Genomic DNA, 14,632 nt, shown 5'->3' with positions numbered 1-14,632 from the left:
CTTTTTAAGAACTTTAGTACGTTGTGTGAATAGCTCCCGCTCATTATATACTATTTATTTATTAACCCATGCTAAAATTCTCTGAACTTCGAAGCACTTGTTAGCAACTAATGACCATATATACTTGAAAGAAATAGAATACAGATCTTTCTTTTTAAAATACACTACAGTTGGGGCGCCTGGGTGGCTCAGTTGGTTAAGCGACTGCCTTCGGCTCAGGTCATGATCCTGGAGTCCCTGGATCGAGTCCCGCATCGGGCTCCCTGCTCGGCAGGGAGCCTGCTTCTCCCTCTGACCCTCCCCCATCTCATGTGCTCTCATTCTCTCTGTCTCAAATAAATAAATAAAATCTTTAAAAAAAAAAAAATACACTACAGTTTAAATTTTTTTTTTTTTTTTTACTAATTCAGTGTTTTTTTACAGTTAGTCTAAAATAATAAGACTGCTATGTACTCTTTTTTATAATAAAGTGTGTAGTGGAGGTTGGAACAGAATTACCGCAAACTGATCTTATAGTTTTTCTGTGTGAATGTACTACATTGTTGTCCATTGCAGATGCCATTCAGAGTAAGATTAAACCAAGGTTTTGTTTATATTTGGGTATGAAATTATGCAAAGTATAAAGTATAGTATTGTTCTCTAGCGTGTATGTCTAAATCATTTTATGAAATTTGTCTTAAATCTTATAGTTCTGGTTTTATTAGGGCCAGTAGAAGTATTTGAGATTATAAAAATGACAGCTTTTATCATTAACTAATAAATAAGTACAATTTTCTCCTCAATAAGTGATTTCAAATACAGTCATTATTTATGGGAGTCCATTGGGAATAAACTAGCATTTTTGATATTTTATCATATGTTTAGTGTAAGTTTTTTTTTTTCTTTTAATCAAGTAGAACTATAATTTTAGGATTGGTGAGATGACTACAATAAAGGAAGATAATATGTATAGGCCTGTTTTTTATTCCTATGTAATTATAAAGCAGATTAGCAAAGCCTTTATTAAGTAAAAAAAAAAAACCTCAAAAGAATATGGTAGGCATTTAAATACAGTAGTGTCTTTGCTTATATCTATTTCTTTAAAACCACAAATGTTTGTTCTTTTCTCCTTTAACAGGACCCCCCAGAATAGCATAGTGATTTAGAGCAAAGACTTTGGGCTATACAGATCTGGTTTTGATTTTTTTGCTCTATGACCTACTAGCTTTATGACTTGGACAAGTTATGAGACTCTCTTGGACCCATTTTTTCCTTAGGTAAAATGAAGGTCATGGTTTTCACCTTAAAGAATTATTGTGAACAATAAATAATAATAATAGTAGTAGTAATACCACCAGCTAACACTCACGTAATGCTTATAATGAGTTCGTATTTCCAGGTTCTTTACATATGTTAATTCTAATCTACCTAAAATTCTAATCTAGGTATTTCAGTACCTAGCACATAGTAAATATTCAACAAATACTGGTTACCTTGGATATTATTCTTCATCATCAACTTTAATATCATCATCTTCATTATATAGTCTGCTAAGAGAACGTTGTCCTCGTTTTTATTATATTTTACAAATTTTGATTCCAAATTCATACTTTGATTTCCATTTCTCCATACAAAGGAACTATTTTCAGTGCTGCTATATCTGTTGTTAGGCCCAAATCTTCCTCCTCTTAAAAATCCCTTTTTAAATTTACCCTGGCTTTTATTTCTGCTATCTGTGATATGTTTTGACCTCAGACAGGAAAATGTGTGGTTATAATATAATGTTACCAGAATAGACAGTCTGTAAGGGTTGTAAATCAATTGTAATTTTTTATAGTAATTTTTAAAAACTATATCTTTTAAAATTACACTTCAGAGTAGAATAAGGTAGTTCATAGCATCTGCTATGGAAACTAGAAAAGCAGGGTAATTATGAAAGTCATATATTTAAAGCAGTATAGAACTGTGAAAGCAGTAAGGGCCAGAGAGAGTGAAATTTGCGAGAGGGAAGAGTCTTTGAGAGTTGCCCTGAATATCTACAGATGCCCTTGGGGGCATTTGCAGATTTGGGGCACAGGCTAAAGGCTAAGAACATGATGTGGGCCTAGTAGACCAGAGTATTTGGCAGTCATGCAGGTATGGTAAGCCTAGAGATAAGAAAAGTCCCTAGACTAAGTCTGATGTACCCGTTTAGGTATTTGCTGAAACAAGACTGTGCAGGGCAAAAGCCAAGATGTCAAAACCTGAGGAAAGCACAGTGGAATATGCTGTAGTCCCCAGTGCATAGAATGCAAAGGCCTAGGAGGGGCCGTGGGCAACAGTTGAAAGGCCCGAAAGAAGTAGTGAATTTACACTGGTTATATGCAATTTCTTTTTTCCTTGGGGCCATTTATTGATCAATATATAATTGGAAAAACTGAAAATCCCGGTAGGCCTTTGCTGGGATCAGAAAAACCAAAGGAGCTTTTGGCATTTGTATGGTACTAAAATGACAAAACTGGGTATTTCATAGCTGATTTCTTGTTCTTGACATATCCCAAATTCTGAAGCTTTTCTGGATGGGTAGCTAAGATTTAAATTCAAAACTTAAGAAGTATGTAGAAAAGATTACCAGTTTCTCATTGCTAAGAGAAAAATATTTGCTAAGCTCTCTATTGAAAGCCCTGGAAGACTATACTTAAGAACACAGGAAAACCAAAGGTATACTCAGTCTTCTCAAAATTACAATGTAGTCTCAATTTAACACAGTTGGTGATAAGGATAAGATTATCAGCCCCCCCCCCATTCTACCTAACAGAGGAAAGGATAACCATTTCTGATGGAGGTAACATCATTTGGAACCTTTTATAATATTCACAGTGTCCGACATTCACTTATTAATTTGATTGAATGTCATGCAAAAAGATATGACCATTTGACTAAACACCCAAAAGAAAAACATTCTATAGAAACATGCCCACAGGTGATCCAGATAGTGCAGTTAGAGGGAAAGACTAAAACAACCATGCAGGTTGCCCGGGTGACACAGGCGGTTAAGCATCCCACTCTTGGTTTCAGCTCAGGTCATGATCTCAGGGTTGTGGGATCGAGCCCCACAGCACAAAGTCTGCTTAGGATTGTCTCACCCTCTCTCTCTGCCCTTCCTGTCCTGTGCTTGTTCACATACTCTCTTTTTCTCTCACTCTCAAATAAATAAATCTTTAAAAAAAATAAATAAATAAAACAACCATGCTTAATTTGTTTAGGAAAATGAAGAAAAAAAGGAAGAAAATAGATGAAAATAATGGAGAATTTGACTAGATAATTGAAATACACAGATGATGGGGCACCTGGGTGGCTCAGTCGTTAAGCGTCTGCCTTCGGCTCAGGTCATGATCCCAGGGTCCTGGGATCGAGCCCCGCATCGGGCTCCCTGCTCCGTGGGAAGCCTGCTTCTCCCTCTCCCACTCCCCCTGCTTGTGTTCCCTCTCTCGCTGTGTCTCTCTCTGTCAAATAAATAAATAGAAAATCTTTAAAAAAAAAAAAAATACACAGATGATTTCAATGGAAGTTCCAGTACTGAAAAATATAATACATGAAATTCTGAACTCAATGAAAAATTAATTTTGGACAAGAAGGTATTAGTACATTAGAGGAAAAGTCAATAAAAATATCCAGGGTAAAGCATAGAGAGGGAAAAGAAAGGGATGAGTAGAACACAACAAAGGTGATGAAACATAATTTTGTCTTTGGAGAAGAAAGAGAAAATGGTTGCAAATATCCAAAGAGACAATGGCTAGAAGTTTTGTTTCTAAAACTGATGAGACTTCATGCTCCCAAAGCTCACAAAACTCCGAATAAGATAATACAAAGAAAACATGTAGGCACATCATGGTAAGATTGTTGAAAACCAAGATAAATAAAAATCTTGAAAACAGCTCGAGGGGGGGAAAAAAACCATATTACTTTCAAAGGAACATGTCTGATAGCTGATGCCCAGCAGAAATCATGGAAACTAGAACATAGTAAAGTGGCATCTTTAGAGAACTGAAAGGAAAAAATGCCAGCCTAACCCAGAGAAAATGTCTTTCAAAAACAAAGGTAAAATAAAAGCTTTTTTGAGACTAAGAAAAAAAAAGACCAAACAGAATGTAAAGAAACACTACTCTTGGGAAGCCTGGGTGGCTCAGTCGTTAAGCGTCTGCCGTCAGCTCAGGTCATGATCCCAGGGTCCTGGGATCGAGCCCCACATAGGGCTCTCTGCTCTGTGGGAAGCCTCCTTCTGCCTCTCACACTCCCCCTGCTTGTGTTCCCTCTCTCGCTGTATGTCTCTCTCTCTGTCAAGTAAATAAATAAATAATCTTAAAAAACAAACACACACTACTCTTTCTTGGATTACTTGTCCTTATGTCAGGAAGACACTAAAACGGCCCAAGGGGAGGTACCTGTGTGGAGGAGCTGAACTCTTGCTGACAATTAGCACATTGTGAGTGAACCATCTTGAAACAGGTCCTCTAGCTCCAGTCAAGTCTTCAGGTGACTGTAGCCTTGACCAGTATTTTGACTGCAATCTTAATGAGGGCCCCTAAACCATAACTGCATAGCTAAGCCTCACAGGAATCCTGTGAGGCATCTTTTACCTATGCATGATTTTGTAGTATCTTTTACTTATGGGTAAAAGGGATCTTTTACCTTTTACCTATGCATGATTTTGTAATATCTTACATCGGTTACTTAGAAAATATTGTTTCATAGATTCCTGACTCACAGGAACCATATGAGATAATAAATATTTATTGTTGTTTAAAAAATGAGACACACAAAGAATAAAAGAGTAAAGGGAGTCCGCAGTCAGAGGGAAAATGATCTAAGACACACAAGGAAATGCAGGAAGGAATGAATAATGACAGAAAAGGCAAATATATGATTAAATATAAAAGACTACTGATTGTCGAAAGCAATTTTAATAATGTCTTATGTATTTTAAATTATATTTAATATTAAAAATTAGACCACAGTAATGCAGTAGGCACGGCGGGAGAGTTGGCAAATGAGATTTAGTAGTTAAAAGATTAAAATGAGTGACTTTATTAGCAAGATTGCTGAATACAAGGACAATACACCAAATAACTTGGATTTTTTTATACTAGCACTGAAAGGAGAAGGTAATTTATAAAATAGAACCACTTAGTAATGTTCAAAAGCAAGCAAAACTGAGTCATGGTTTTAAAAGTCAGGATAATAATCTTGGGGTAGGTAGTGACTGAATCTAAAGAGGGAATAAGGAGGCTTTACGGATGCTGATGTTTTCTTCATCTGGTGCTAGTTACAGGAATGGGCTTAGTTTGAGAAAATACACCAAACCTTACATTCATGGTTTGTGCACTGTTTTATATATATGTTATACCTCAGTTTAAAAGTTCAGAAATTCAATTTGTACATTAAAAAAATCACTCAAATTGGGCGCGTGGGTGGCTCAGTCTGGTCTGCCTTCAGCTCAGGTCATGATCGGGGGTCCTGGCATTGAGGCTGCATCTGGCTCCCTGCTCAGTGGGGAGCCTGCTTCTCCCTCTCCCCTTGCTCCTCCCCCCTGCTCATGCTCTTTCTCTCTCTCTCTCTCTGTGTCAAATAAATAAAATCTTAAAATAAAAAATCACTCATATATTACTTGATGATGAGTTTGAAGAACTAAATTCTCAAACAGCATACCCAGTAAAGATACAGAGAAATTAAATTAATTTTAGCTTGTTACAGGAAGAATGTGTTTTATAATAAGGACTCTTTTTTTTCCTTCTTCTTTTCCTCCTTTTTTTTATTAGCGAATTTTAGCACCCTATACTGATTTTCACTACAGACACAGTCCAGATACAGCTGAAGGACAACTCAAGTAAGTACCATTTGTTCCTAGTAATTTTATAAGGAAGTGTGTATGTTGCTGTTCAAGCTTTTAGATTTGCCTGATGGCATGTAGAGTCAGAGCAATGTGAGTTTAAGCTAATTTCCTATTTCATAGTTATGTTGTGGTTCTCATAATATAATTAGCTGTGGTTTAAAAAATTAAAAATAAGTTATGAGAAATTGAAAGACTCAGAATTAATCTTATTTAAAATAATGTAAGATAGGCTGCAGTAGAAACCTAGATCTTTAATTATTTTTCTATTGTATGTATTTTTAGCATAATTATATTGAGAGACTAAAAGAATGAAATAACAGCAGGGAGTAGAATAAAGAGCTGCCTTAAACTGAGTAAGCAGAAAGATACATTCTGTAGAATTTTGAAGGTTAGTGGGGAAATAAAAGGAGATGGGGTAAAGGTTGTTTTCCAGAAATGAAGCAGGGTAATTTTCACTATCTTTTTGGAGAGAAAAGCACATGTTCATGAGGTATTCTGGGATAACTATAGATTGATTCAGGGATCAATGTATTAATGCAGTATCTGTGAAGATTTTGCAGATGGTGCTATTACAATAAATGTGCTGTGAAGTGTTTTTCTAGTGGGATTGTTGGATTGCAGACATAAGCACTTATTTGATAGTATATAATTTAAAATTCTTAAGTTTTAGAATATTGTGAAATGGGGATATTTTTGTTGTTTTTCATTTTTATGGAAAATAGTGGTTTTATATCTTTAATCATTTCTATCACTGTGGACTGATCATACCCTAACATTCCATGACCTGAGCTAAGAAATCAAAATAGGTGTTCTTTGTTTTAGACTTCTCAAATCTTACCCCTACTAAGTTGTGATTTGGGATTCTTAGGCCCCTTTCTTGGCTTTCCTGATGACGCTTAACATTCTCCTTATTGATGGGAGAAATGCACTTTCCAATGTTAGATGACAAATTACTATGAATGTAGCAGCTTAAAATAACATCAATTTATTAGCTCACAGTTCAGTAGGTCAGAAGTCTGGCATAGCTCTTATCTGGAAGTTCTGATGAAAAATCCATTTCTAAGCTCATTCAGGTTGTTGGCAGAATTTACTTTATTGCTATTGTAAAACTGAGGTCTCTGTTTCCTTGCTGTCATCTGGGGTCTACTCTCAGTTTCCAGAGGCCACCCTCTTTCCTTGGCACGTGGCTCCCTCTGTCTTCAAACAGAACAGAAATTCCTCAAATCCTTCGCTTTGAATCTCTCTTTCTCTTCTGCCACTAGCTAGTGAAAGCTCCAATTAGATCAAGCCTACCAGATGATCTCCCTTTTAAGGTCTGCCAGGCTATATAACATTAAATTAGTCACAATCATGGCAGTGATACCATATTCACAGGATCCAGGGATTAGGGCATGGAATCTTGAGAGGATGGCGGACATTTTTAGAATTCTGCCTACCAGGATGAGTGAGAGATGAGCCTGGCTATTTTTTAGAGTTGGAGGGGGAAGGTACATTCCACCAAAATCCTTCCTTATCTGTTTGGTTCTGTACTTTACTTTCATTTAGTTCCTGGAGTATGGGTAGTTTCTGGAGCATGGGTACGTTATGGCCAGGGAACAAGGGAAAATGGAGTGATTTTTTAAAAATACTACAAATTTATTAAATAGGTTAGAGAATGGATTACCAGGCAGTTACTGTAAGTATGTCACTAACATTTTCTTTTCTTTTCTTTTTTTTCCTTTGAGAGAGAGTGAGCATGAGCGGGGGGGAGGGGGGGGCAGAGGGAGAGAGAAAGAATCTTAAGCAGGCTCCATGCTCAACCTGGATCCTGATGCAGGGCTCTATCTCATGACCCTAGATCATGACCTGAGCTGAAATCAAGAGTTGGGTGCTTAACCGACTGAGCCACCCAGGCACTCCTGTCACTAACATTTTTTTTTTAAGATTTATTCCTTTATTTGAGAGAGAGTACAAGCAGGGGGAGAGGCAAAGAGAGGGAGAGGGAGAAGTAGACTGCCCGCTGAGCTGGGAGCCCGATGTGGGGCTCGATCCCAGGACCTGGAGATCATGACCTGCGCCTTAGATGCCCAACCATCTGAGCCACCCAGGTGCCCCTGTCACTAATATTTTTGAGAGAAGGAGCACTGAAAGCTTTATCCCATAATTGTCTAATTCTCATTTCTTCCACCACCCCATCTCCTCATTTTAGTTTCTCTTATATTCTCACTTATTTGATGCTGTAGAGCTTAGTGTGGCTTGTTAGTATGTCCTTTTAAGTGTTTAATTTTTCTTTTGCAGACTGATTGCTCACTGTTCTTTAACTTGATTTTCTGTCTTTTTTTTTTAATCCACCCCCTCTTGTTTTTTCTTTCCCAGTTCTCTGGATTTCTGTATTCTCACAATTGTTAAGGACTTTATTAGAGAAGACAAAAAGCTAGCACAGAAAAAGACAGTTGAGAGAATGGAGGTGGTTGAGGTGGCATAAATAGTATAAGATTGCTATTAAGTATTGATACTGGCCATAAGCCAGTGGAAAATACTTAATGAATATAAATAGTTCTATTGCTTAATTAATGGTCATAAACTATTGCATAAGAAAGAACGGTGAGATATTTGGATACACAATTAGAAAAAAATAGCTGGTGATAATAATATCTAGTTATTTAATAATATCAGTGAATATATGGATTGTTGAGCTTGCATGTTAGAAATGCTGAAATAAAAAAAGAAAAGAAAAGAAATGCTGAAATAAGTTTGGGGGCAAGAATTTTCAAGTCAAGAGAATACATGTGGTAGGGCACCTGGCTGGCTCAGTGAGAAGAGAATGTGACTCTTGATCTTGAGGTCATGAGTTCGAGCCCTACATTGGATGTAGAGATTACATATGTAGATAACAAATAAGCTTAAAAAAAAAAAGAATACATGTGGTAAAAGTAAGAGGTAATTTTCTTTGCTAAGGGGTAGCCTTTTGACAAGGATGCTTATTAATAAATAGGGCGGTGCTGTCTGTAGTGCTCAATTAAAGGTGTTAATGAGGTATCTAAGAATAGTTTTCAGAAAGAGCAGGAAAAGTAGAACTAAATTGAAGAGTGGAATTTATAACTTATTTTAAACTATGTTGGGGATTTTAGATTTTTACTTTCTTTTTCTAAGTAATCTCTACATCCAGTGTGGGGCTCGAACTCATAACCCTGAAATCAGGAGGCACATGCTCTACTGACTGAACCAGCCAGGCGCTCCAAACTATGTTGGGAATTTTAAATTGGGGCGGGGGTCAGCATATAATTGGGTAATTTTCTTTGAGGTAGATCTGACCTTTTTTCTTCTTTTAACATGTTTTATTTCCTATGCAAATATTTAAATGTTAACTAATGATAGTTTTGTTTCCTGATACAGTAGAGGAATATCTCACTTTTTATTTTCACATTTAATTTCTTTGATCTCTGCCCCTTGTGCACGTCCCCCCAGAGAAGACAGAGAAGCGAGGTTTCTAGCTAGTAAAATGGGAATCATAGCAACATTCCGGTCATGGGCAGGTAAGTTACTCTGTGCTGCTTAATAAGAAAAACTTGATTATTTTTTCAAATGTTAAATTACTATTGCAGCATCTAATTTAGATGTTAATCTAGTTTTAACTTTGTATGTTATTATTAGAGTGAGAGGGATTTGTACAAAATTACTAAAATGACTATTTGTAAGTCAATGTGCTAATGATTTACCTGGGTGATTAAAAAGTCTTTCTGTGGACATGAGCTTTCCATTTGCCTTGGGTAAATACCCAAATGGAATTGCTGAGTCACAAGGTGGATATATATTTAGTTTTATAAGAAACTGCCAGACTTTTTATCAAAATACTTACATATTTTATTCTCCCATCATCAGTGTATATGATGAGTTCCAGTTGCTCTGCATCCTTGCCAACATTTCATGTCCTCTTACATTTTAGCCATACTGGTGGGTGTGTGATGGTATCTGATTGTGAATGTTACTTAGATTTACCCAATGACTAATGATACTGAATATTTTGTATGTGTTTATTGGCTATTCACATATCTTCCTTTGTGACATGATATTAATGTGCTTTAAATTGTTTGACTTAATTCTCCCACTTAAAATTTCAAAAGACAAATGCCAAGCAGATTTTTTCACTTCATTTTAGGTTAAGAAGGTATTAGGTAAGAGAGACAGAACGTTGTCCTACTCTCTCCAGTATTCTGACCCTGAGACATCAGCAAGCAGGAGTAGTAGGCAGTCAGATTGATGAACTTTTTTGGGTATGCAACAAGCAGAAGAAGCAATTTAAATGATAAAATTACTTATAATCTCTAGTCAGTAGGGAAATGTTACTTATAACCAAATAATAGCATAATTTTGGAGTTATCTGGAGAAATACCACAGATTTTATATTATGAATACATTGCTATAGATTTTTTTTTTGAAATTTAAATCAGTGATTTTTTCTTTTTTATCCTCTTTAGGTATTATTAATTTATGTAAACCTGGCAACTCTGGGATCCAGTCTCTAATTGGAGTACTTTGTATACCAAATATGGAAATAAGGGTAGGCAAAAGTTACTCTAATTGTTTCATTCCCAGACTTTTAAGAGAGGAAATTAATTGTAAAAAAAGTTATTTTAGGTGTTGCTTTTTCCTCATGAATTGTTCATCTGTATCATAGAGCATTGAAAAAAATACGTTAATGAATATTTACTACTTAGTTGAACCCTGCGGCTAATACAAATAATTTGAAATAGTGATGTTGTTAGGAACTATGGCTGAATTAAAAACTGGATTAAAATATGAAATTATGTTTTATTCATTAAAAAATGCAAACAGAAAAGGGCATTCTCATTGTAAAAGGTTCAAGCAATACAGAAATATATTTAGTAAAAAGTAAATACAGTATTTATGTATCTTATGCTTTCTAACTTATGTTTTTCTAATATGAGTGGTGGTTTTCATTAAAATTGAGTTGTTAATATTTATATGCTTATTTATTAGATATAGTCCTAAATTATTAGTACATAGCAATTTATATTAAATAGCTAAAACAAATTGAAATTGGAGAGAAAAAAATGAACTCTTCAGTGGTTCTTTTCCACTTAAATGTTTTTGTTTTGTGTTCAAAAAAATAGTTTGTACTTTTCTTGTTTTTTTTATTTGAACCAAAGCTGGAGTTGAAAAATATTAAGAAAATACTAGCTAGGAGTACCTTGCTTAAAATGTGAACTGAAAAGCCTTTAGACCATGGAAATGGAAGGACATGATTATAGATGGAAGGATCTATAAGCAGGGAACTAAAGGTTGGGGCAATTCACTTGACTGCTTACTTCACAGATGGTGAAAGAACATGGTTTTTGGAGTCTGGCCCACTGAGCTTTGACTCCTGATTTTAGTCTTTATAGCTCCATGACCTTGGGCAAGTTACGTTTAACCTGTAAATCTGTTTCTCCATATGTACTACAATGGGGATAATAAGAGATTAATTGAAAAGATTAAATCGTGTATGTAGTAAGCACGCCGTAGTTATCTCTTCTTGAGTGTAGGCCTGAGATGGCAAGTTTCGGAAATATGGAGCTCTGTTTTTATCAGTTTTTCTTTTGTGAATAGGACATTTAAAACATCTGTTTTAAATCTTTAAATTTAAAGGAAGATTCATTCCATAAAAATAAATGAAGTGTATTTATTTGCACTTGCAGCGAGGTCTGCTTGAAGTGCTCTATGATATATTTCGTCTTCCTCTACCTGTTGTGACTGAAGAATTCATAGAAGCACTGCTCAGTGTAGGTAAGTACTGAAGCCCATTTGTATCTACTCATATACTGTGATTTTTAAGATGGTTTAGCTAATACACAGAATCCCTCAAAGGCAAAGTACTAAACTAAATATTAAATACCATTCTCTTTTTTTTTAAATTTTATTTTATTATGTTATGTTAATCACCATACATTACATCATTAGTTTTTGATATAGTGTTCCATGATTCATTGTTTGCATATAACACCCAGTGCTCCATTCAATATGTGCCCTCTTTAATACCTATCACTAGGCTAACCCATCCCCCACCTCCCTTCCCTCTAGAACCTTCAGTTTGTTTCTCAGAGTCCATAGTCTCTCATGGTTCGTCTCCCCCTCCGATTCCCCTCATTCATTTTTCCCTTCCTACTATCTTCTTTTTTTTTTTTTTTTTAACATATAATCTATTATATGTTTCAGAGGTACAGGTCTGTGATTCAACAGTCTTACACAATTCACAGCACTCATCATAGCACATACCCTCCCCAATGTCTATCACCCAGCCACCCCATCCCTCCTACCCCCCACCACTCCAGCAACCCTCAGTTTGTTTCCTGAGATTAAGAATTCCTCATATCAGTGAGGTCATATGATACATGTCTTTCTCTGATTGACTTATTTCGCTCAGCATAATACCCTCTAGTTCCATCCACGTCGTTGCAAATGGCAAGATTTCGTTTTCTTTGATGGCTGCATACCATTTTCTTACTGTATCATCATAGCATTAAATTAATATAAAAGTAAAACCTCATATCATCACCTAGGTATTGCAAATGAGCTGTGAAATTAGTAGAAAAACAAAGAAAGAAATTAGATTATCTAATTCTCGCTATAATTTTATTTTAGCCAATGACTCCTAAGTCCCAAAATGAAAGAAGTTTAGATCTGTGTACATCAGTAAATCATTTATTTTCTGTATGCCTTTTTAGTCTTTTTTGTAAACACTGTTTTAAGATTTATTTATTTTTTTTAGCGGGGGTAGGGGCAGTGCAGAGGGAGAGAGAGAATCTCCAGCAGACTCCCCGCTAAGCCAGGAGCCCTATGTGGGGCTCAGTCCCACAACCCCTAGATCATGACCTGAGCCAAAATCAACAGTCGGACACTTAAACTGACTTAGCCACCTAGGCACCCCTCAGTCTGTTTTTTTAACCAACATTTTACAACATTATTTATAGCCTGACTAGCTGATGGTAACTGATGCGTTTTAGTGATTTCTCATTTTCTTCTAACTACCTAATTTTAACTATTTTAGATCCAGGCAGATTCCAAGACAGTTGGAGACTTTCAGATGGCTTTGTAGCAGCTGAGGCAAAAACTATTCTTCCTCATCGTGCCAGATCCAGGTAGGATTTAGAGGAATAGTTCAAATTTATTACAATTGCTGTTTTTATGTTAAATTATGTAACATATTGAACACTATCTAAACTGTTTCTGTACTGTGTTTATTTCTAGGCCAGACCTCATGGATAATTATTTGGCACTGATACTCTCTGCATTTATTCGTAATGGACTTCTGGAGGTAAGACTTATAAACCTTATTTTATTTTTTTAATTTTCTCTGACAAAGTTCTTTCAGAGCAACAAGCATGTATGATGCGTAAATGTGTTCCTACTTACTATTTTGCAACAATAATATTTTCTTTTTATTTTCAAAGGGTTTGGTTGAAGTGATAACAAACAGTGATGACCATATCTCAGTTAGAGCTACCATCCTTTTGGGAGAGCTTTTACATATGGTAAGTTGAGCAACTTCTGATTATGTTTCATACCGTTAATGTTTTAATTTATAAAATAATGTTACTTTGTAGTATCTCAAAAAGTAAATTTGCTTTTTTTTGAGTGTTTGTATTGCAAAGAGCCCTTGATGCCTTGTATCTATCTCTACATATATGTATATATAGTATGTGCGTATATATGGTATAGCTAGTTTTATAAATGGAACATGTAAAAATTAAAAAGTACTGAATATTTTTATACTCACTTTTATGTTGACGTTTTGAGTCCTATAAATCTTAATATATCTCAGAAAGACCTGCTGCCTAATAAGCAAGAAATTACAAAACTAGATACTCAGTCAGGTAGCAGTGGAATTGATACGGCAATCAGTGCCTGAATTTTAGAAAACTGAAAAAAATTGGAAGTTTAACTCCCTTGTTTGAAAACATTCTCTGCAAACTTGTGAGTTGAGGTTTAGAAGGTGAGTTCTTTTGTTTTGTTTTTTTTTTCACTTTTTTGTTTTTGGGGGGTTTGCCTTGATTTTATGACATCAGTAACTTCTGGAAACAAGGAGCTAAGAAAGTGATCCGACCATTCTCTACTCCCAACAAATCAAGCAATGGGAGAACTGATTGCAGGATAGAATTCCTATTTCTAGATCACCTGTTCGTTAATAGAATACTAAATAAAAACCATTTTAACTAATTAAGGAAGAAATAACCTTGTGGCAGATCTTTTAAAATTATTTTATGATTTTCTCTTACTGGGAGAGTACTTTTTGTTGTTTCAGCCTCCCCACCCCTACTATTTTGTTTTGTTTTGTTTTGTTTTTCCACATAACAGCTGGTCTCAGTGAGGTAAAGAGAATTAAACAGAGTTTAATGATAACTGTCTTGTTTACCATTGAATTATTTAGCCATATCCTCTGTTCTCCTTCAGTCCATCCATGGAAGAATTAAGTAATACTGCAGATTTTCAGATCTGATTTTTTTTTTTTTAAGATTTTATTTATTTGGTCAGAGAGAGGAAGAGGGCACAAGGAGGGGGAGAGGCACGCAGAGGGAGAAGCAGGCTCCCCACTGAGCAAGGAGCCCGATGCAGGACTTGATCCCAGGACCGTAGGATCATGACCTGAGCCGAAGGCAGACAGATGCTTAACCGACTGAGCCACCCAGGCATCCCTTCAGATCTGATTTTTTTTTTAATGAATTAATTTTTTTTAAGATTTTTATTTACTTGTCAGAGCGCACGCGTGCGTGCAAGCACAAGCAGAGGGAGAAGCAGGCTCTC

General features: G+C 35.8%; 1 protein-coding gene across 4 annotated transcripts in view; it reads left to right on the top strand.

Moving 5' to 3' along the window:
* Positions 1–14,632, top strand: part of RICTOR (RPTOR independent companion of MTOR complex 2) — a 123,806-nt gene that overhangs the window by 70,774 nt on the left and 38,400 nt on the right. For all 4 annotated transcript variants that reach the window (XM_032415165.1, XM_032415164.1, XM_032415166.1 and 1 more), the window contains 7 exons: positions 5,778–5,845; positions 9,299–9,366; positions 10,309–10,391; positions 11,530–11,617; positions 12,879–12,969; positions 13,079–13,145; positions 13,282–13,362. In XM_032415165.1, the coding sequence (XP_032271056.1) occupies positions 5,778–5,845; positions 9,299–9,366; positions 10,309–10,391; positions 11,530–11,617; positions 12,879–12,969; positions 13,079–13,145; positions 13,282–13,362 (546 nt within the window). The remainder of the gene's footprint in view (positions 1–5,777; positions 5,846–9,298; positions 9,367–10,308; positions 10,392–11,529; positions 11,618–12,878; positions 12,970–13,078; positions 13,146–13,281; positions 13,363–14,632) is intronic.

Source organism: Phoca vitulina, unplaced genomic scaffold (genome assembly GCF_004348235.1).
Source record: "Phoca vitulina isolate PV1807 unplaced genomic scaffold, GSC_HSeal_1.0 scaffold17, whole genome shotgun sequence".
In the NCBI taxonomy this organism is placed as follows: domain Eukaryota; kingdom Metazoa; phylum Chordata; class Mammalia; order Carnivora; family Phocidae; genus Phoca; species Phoca vitulina.
Note: the sequence above shows the minus strand (reverse complement) of the source record. Positions and strands in the feature narration are given on the sequence as shown.